Here is a 5,963-nt window from a genome sequence, read left to right on the forward strand (position 1 = left end):
AACATATATTATTTGTAAAAAATAATTCCCATATAGGTAAGTGAAAGTAATAGGTTTATGGATACTATTTTCGTTTCCAATAATAATAAATGAATGTATTTTATAATGTCGGGGAGGGCTCCTGCCCCTCAGAACCCCACCTTTGGCTGGGCCACTGCTGGCCAATCAGTTCAGAGAAGAGGATTATGCCTAGATTCAGTGTTTGGAAGGGATGAATCGCATTAATCATGTAATGGATGCTTTATAACGGTGCCCTATTTCTTGTAACAGAAGGTGCATGATATGATGAGATAATACTTCTTTCTTATGTGTGGGTCATTCTCAAATTTTAGTGATGTTTCAGTTAGAGAGCTTTTTAAAAATGATCAACCATCTGAAAGTAAATGATTTTAATTACTTATCTGTTGTTATCCACCTTATGCCAAACATTTCCAACTCACTTTGAGATTTTAATAATTATTTCTTGTCTAGTTATGAAATATATTATGCTTGATTCGTCACTTCCTAGCCCTGTTGTAACAGAGCTGAAACTGAAACTTTAAAAGTCAATGTTTCCCGTCTAATTAATACAGCAATTAGACGTTCTTTTTCGTTTTATCACTCCTTAGTCGAATATGGTACTGCTAGAATAAGACTTTTTTTTTAAATAGATGCCACGAAAATTACGGTATTAAGTGTGTATCTAATTCAGAACATCGTCAAGGAGCATTGTGTGAAGGCATCAAAGAAAAAAAAGAGAATCACTAGACTTTAATTTTAAACAATTTTGATAATATCTCCAACACTAAATATCACCAAATTTAGAAAATGATCCATGTATGAATGAATGTACTCTTTGGATAACGGATATGATAGATCGATTACGAAATACTCGTGCCTTTCTGCTTAAAGTTTGAAATTCAACTTAGTTTGAATTTCTTTACTAATTTTTTTATACTACTCCGAACTATCTGTGATAAAATGGATTTCTTAGGTAAGTGTCTATCTTAAAGTTCACTGTTTGTAAAATTAATTATTGTCTATTTTTTTAAAATGTTACATTAAGTTTTGATAATGTAACTTTTATGTTCATAAATTTGATTAGTTTTTTAATTCTTTTCCTATAATAGCTTTTGTTTCTGACCTTAAATTAAGTTACAGAATATATATGTGTTTATTAGGCTGTTTTTGTAAATGTAATTATGAAATTTATATTTTAGTAACGTTTATTTGAAACTATTTACTTACGTACATTATATCTATATATGTTTATAATTGTTTTGTATCCTTCCTCAAAAATGTCATAAATCAATATAAAAACATGCATTGTTCTTTAGTTCTTTATAGAACTCATACTAAGAAAAGATTTATATTAAACCCAATGTTACTTATAAGATCTATAATAATAAAGATCCTCTTATGATTCTACTTTTATTATGTGTGTTAGCATTATAGCTATTATAAACTTTGAAGTAAATAAAGGTTCTTATATCTAACAAGGTTACTATATCCATTCATAGTTGATGTTTCTGAAAATCTATAATTATTTTATTTGGTAATAGTTTGGATGATTTTGAGAGGCTGGAGAATCACATAAGAATTTTTTTTCCCTCAGTATAAATTTATTTGCTCATTGGTTGTGTTCCAAAATATATTTTAACTACAGAGTCATTTATCAGTCGAGATTATTATCAGTGTCTGTTCACTTATCATTAAGAACAAAACTGGTCCATCCAGTCATTTACGGGTTATATTTGTGAGTACAAACTGTAGTAGGTGTGCTTTCTAGTTAATTAGTTAATAGAACATCTTCATGCTCTCTTACCATTTCACTTGTACTATATGCGTTATACCTTGGAATTGGAGTGAGAGTTGTTGGCACTTATAATTAACATTCATTAAGGATAAATAATACGATTGTTATCAGTGAATTTTTATGTTTATTTATTTGTATTAGCTAAGCAGTACAACAATTAATTATATATATACCTTTTCTTGCTTATGATTAAATTTTGAGTTGTCTTCAATTTAATATAGTGGTATAACTAATTTCTTAATAATAATTTGGATTTTTTAATATTTTTATTAGAAATTATCAGTAGTGTAATTTATTTGAGAGCAGCTGTGAAACTTTACAAAAAATTGAGAATGGAACAGTTGACAGCAAACACTGGCTATCCTTCAAGATAACTGTTGCATTTCCTTCTGACAAATTTCTGGAAAATGTCTTTTGAACCAAATGTATTACTTTTAATCTCTTTTGAAGAAAACAAAATGATTTGATTGACCTTGAGGCCAATGTATTGAGTTAAGTTATATAAATCCATCATTAATTGTTGTACATTATCTGATGTTAAGTGAGCTTCGAATATTAAAAAATCGCACATGGTGGAAAAATTAGGATCTTTAACGTAAATATATTTTGTATTTATAAAGGTTTTAGTCATAAGATAGATTCGCTTCTCCACTGGAACTTCTAATTGTTCACTGTTCAGTTCATACTTTTAGCTCAAATAAATGAAGATGAAGGCTCTTGTCAAGTCCTTATATTCATTGGGGGAGTAAAACTCATTTTAGTTTCATATTTATTAGTTATTCATAAGTGGGCTCTGGGTTATTTTTAAAATAATATTATAGCTGCGTTAGATTTAATAAGTTTTAATGTAATAATATACACACATTAATATGTATTTTTTGAATTATTAATCAACACTATTAATATGTTATTATTTTTTAGATGAGGAAAAGGTACTAAACCTATGTAATCAAAGCCTAAAGAAATTAACAAGGAATTTTGTAACAAAAGAGAAGGCTGCAACAATCACACATTTACATCTTGATTGTAATGAATTGCAAAAAATTGAATTTTTAGCTAGTTTCACTAGTGTTACAATGGTAAAATGTTTCAATATATTTTTTTGTATGACTTAAATTATTATTTAAAAATATATTGTACCTTTATTATACCTTTCTATTCAAATTGTTTATTGAACAATTTGTGTATAGAACCTTTATTATACTGATGATTTAGATTTAAGTTGCAGCTAGATCTGATCTCAGTCTTTAAATCATTTATGGGTGTGTTAACTACACTGGCCCACAACAAATCTGGCTCTTCTCTATTCTTTTTTGAAACTGTAATGAAGATTAATAATATTTGTATTTGAAAACACCTGATACTAGCTGAACACCTACAACTGACAAGTGAGAGCACTAAATGGGATAATCTTGAAAACTTATTGAGGAGGCCAAGGACCACGTTGGTCTGTTGCTCACCCAACTCCTTAGTTTTCTAATCTATTAATACAATTGCCTCTTCAGAGATTATATTTAGTTTGTAAATATATTTTTACTTATCAATCAAGAATTTGTTTTACTTTTAGTCTCACAATTCCCTCACTAATGTTTAAAAGAATACTATTAACATAGAATAATGAGCTATTGATCGTATAATCTATTGGGCATCCAGTTGTACAGGGTAGTCATTTAGGTACAGTACTCAGTATCAGGACTTCAAGTTGTGCCTGGAAATCAGGACTGTATTGTACAGCTCAGGCCTAAATAGTAAGGAATGCCATAGTTTATCATCATCTACTCTCTGAGAGAGATTTGGTGCAGTAAAGGTGTATTGAGATGGACTAGACATTGTATTTGTCATTTAGCTAGGGAGAGAATAGGATTTAATATTGTAATAGGTGGGAGAATGTTATATTTACTTCTACATGAGCACTTGTTTATGAAACCACATGTGAATATGGATACATTTATTTTTCTGAATAATTTTTTTCAGTTTACGGCATCTCAAAACCAATTACTTAGGATGTATAATATAGCACCCTTGAAAACATTAGTAAGCGTTGATTTATCTTTCAACAAAATAATCTGTGTAGAGGGACTGAAGGATCTGATTCACCTTACCTCTCTCAACCTGAGTCATAATAAAATTAAAGTAAGTATAAATGAAGTAACAAGTTGGATTAATTTTCATATATTTCTTTTCCTCTGTTTTATATATATATATATATATATCATTATTAATATTATCTATATCATTATATTTGGAGTAATAAATTAAGTTTTTATTTTTTGAATTGATTTTAAATGTCCTATTTGTTGTATAATTTGTGATTTTTTTTTTTTATTTGGAATTGATTCTTGAATTAAGGTCCTTTCTATTTTATTGCGTTTTAGTTACAGTTTATTCTTTTGCGATATCTGATTGTAAAATGTATTTTTCCCTCTGAAATACAATGGATTTTTTGTTGTGAAAACTTTTTGGAATATTGATATTTCCTCTTCTTGCTATATTATTAGAAAATAGTGCAACCTTGTCAGCTATGAAACTGTTCTCAACATTTAAAAAATTAGGTTAAGTACTTACATTAGCTGTTTTTTTGTTTCTTTACAGTATCCAAACAGTGAGTTTGGATAGGAGGAGAAATAAATATTTTGCATCAGAGTTTGTGATGATTTAATTTGTTCTTTGGTACGCTATGGTTCTAAGCCAAAGAAGAGCTCTTATTACATATTCTATTGCATACTCTAGAAGGGAGTAATTACGTGAGTAGGGTTCATATAAGCAACATGCTTTTTCACTTAGTAGTAGGTGCTTGGGGTTAATTTTGATGTCAGCAATCTATTAATCCTTTTATTAAATATGTAATGTGTCACATGGTTGGAATAAATGTTTAACCACTCACACAATGTACTGAGGTTATGAATGCTTAAGGTGGTGGTTTTCTCCTTGGTGTTTTGCATTGAAATAGCTTTTTTAACACTTTAAGTAGCTAATATTGAACATGCTTCAACATTTCATTCTCCTTCCTGAGGCTATTGTTTGAAGGTGTTCGATATTCTACCTGTGCATTTAGGCAGGACATATGAAATCCCTGCCTTATTTGTGATTAGCCTTGGTAAGAACCTGTAAAAACATTAGCTGTCAGCAAAGCCTTGTTCTTTTCTATTATAAAAAGGAAAATCTATTTATTATTACTACATTTTTTTTCTATATATCAGACAATTATGGGGAAGATGATTTTGTCTGTTAAATGAAGGGTTCCATGAGGAAGGGTTTAATATGAAAGAAACCCCCATAAAAGGAAATAATATAATTTTTATATAAACTGTGATACTTCATAAGTCTGAAAAACCAGTAATACTGAGTAAGAGTGAAATGGAGGAAGGTAAGTGTGGGTTATTTGTTTTTTGCAGACCCTAGCTGTTATTTCCTACAAGTAGTCAGTATGTTTATTTCTGTTTTGCATTTTATGTATTTGTTAATTGTGTTTATTGGATTGAAAGGACTAACATGAATTTAAATTTTGTATAACTGATTTTCTGTTCATAGCCCAATTCTTATGATGTTCTATGGTGATCATTTCTTTTAGATTCTGTTGAAATTGTTTTATCGTGAACTGTGATTTTGGGTGTATCAAATTTGAATCTATGTCCTGTTTGCTTGAAATGAGTGATGAGACCAGTTTGGTCTGGTTTGTTAGGTTTTTTGTTAAAGAAGTACAGGTGTATTTGTGTTGATACACCCTTTGTTTTAGGTTCTGTTCAGAGGTTCTGAAATAGGATTACCTGCAGTTCTCTTCACAGAAAATTTTATATTCAATATTGTATCACAGCTCAAAATTATTTTTGTTAAGTGTCACTGTACAGTCTGGATAAAGTAGCTGAGTTTTTGTATGTAATGGCATTAATATTTTTGTTTTATTAGTAGTCAGAGTTTTTAATATTCTTTCTGCAAGTATGGTTTATAGGGGATAATTCAGTATCTTTAACTATTGGTTTCTTGAGGTTTTGGTTTGCTTGTATATATACATTCTCGTGTTGTTGACAAGGGGAATTCGGTTTTAAGATTTAAATTATAAACACTGTAAATATAACTATACGTATATATATTCCACATATTTGATTATGTTATATTTTCTTTTAAATCTGTGTATTAGTTTTGTTTTGTTTTGGTAAAATGTATTTAT

At 29.1% G+C, this 5,963-nt stretch overlaps 1 protein-coding gene across 1 annotated transcript in view; it reads left to right on the plus strand.

The window, feature by feature from the left end:
• Positions 1 to 861: 861 nt before the first annotated feature.
• Positions 862 to 5,963, plus strand: part of Cep97 (centrosomal protein 97kDa) — a 44,738-nt gene continuing 39,636 nt past the window's right edge. The window contains exons 1-3 of the mRNA XM_067047044.1: positions 862 to 973; positions 2,717 to 2,874; positions 3,770 to 3,928. Of these exons, the coding sequence (XP_066903145.1) occupies positions 961 to 973; positions 2,717 to 2,874; positions 3,770 to 3,928 (330 nt within the window). The 5' untranslated portion in view covers positions 862 to 960. The remainder of the gene's footprint in view (positions 974 to 2,716; positions 2,875 to 3,769; positions 3,929 to 5,963) is intronic.

This window comes from Halyomorpha halys, unplaced genomic scaffold, assembly GCF_000696795.3.
Source record: "Halyomorpha halys isolate HHAL.00 unplaced genomic scaffold, Hhal_1.1 Scaffold3471.1, whole genome shotgun sequence".
In the NCBI taxonomy this organism is placed as follows: Eukaryota; Metazoa; Arthropoda; class Insecta; order Hemiptera; family Pentatomidae; genus Halyomorpha; species Halyomorpha halys.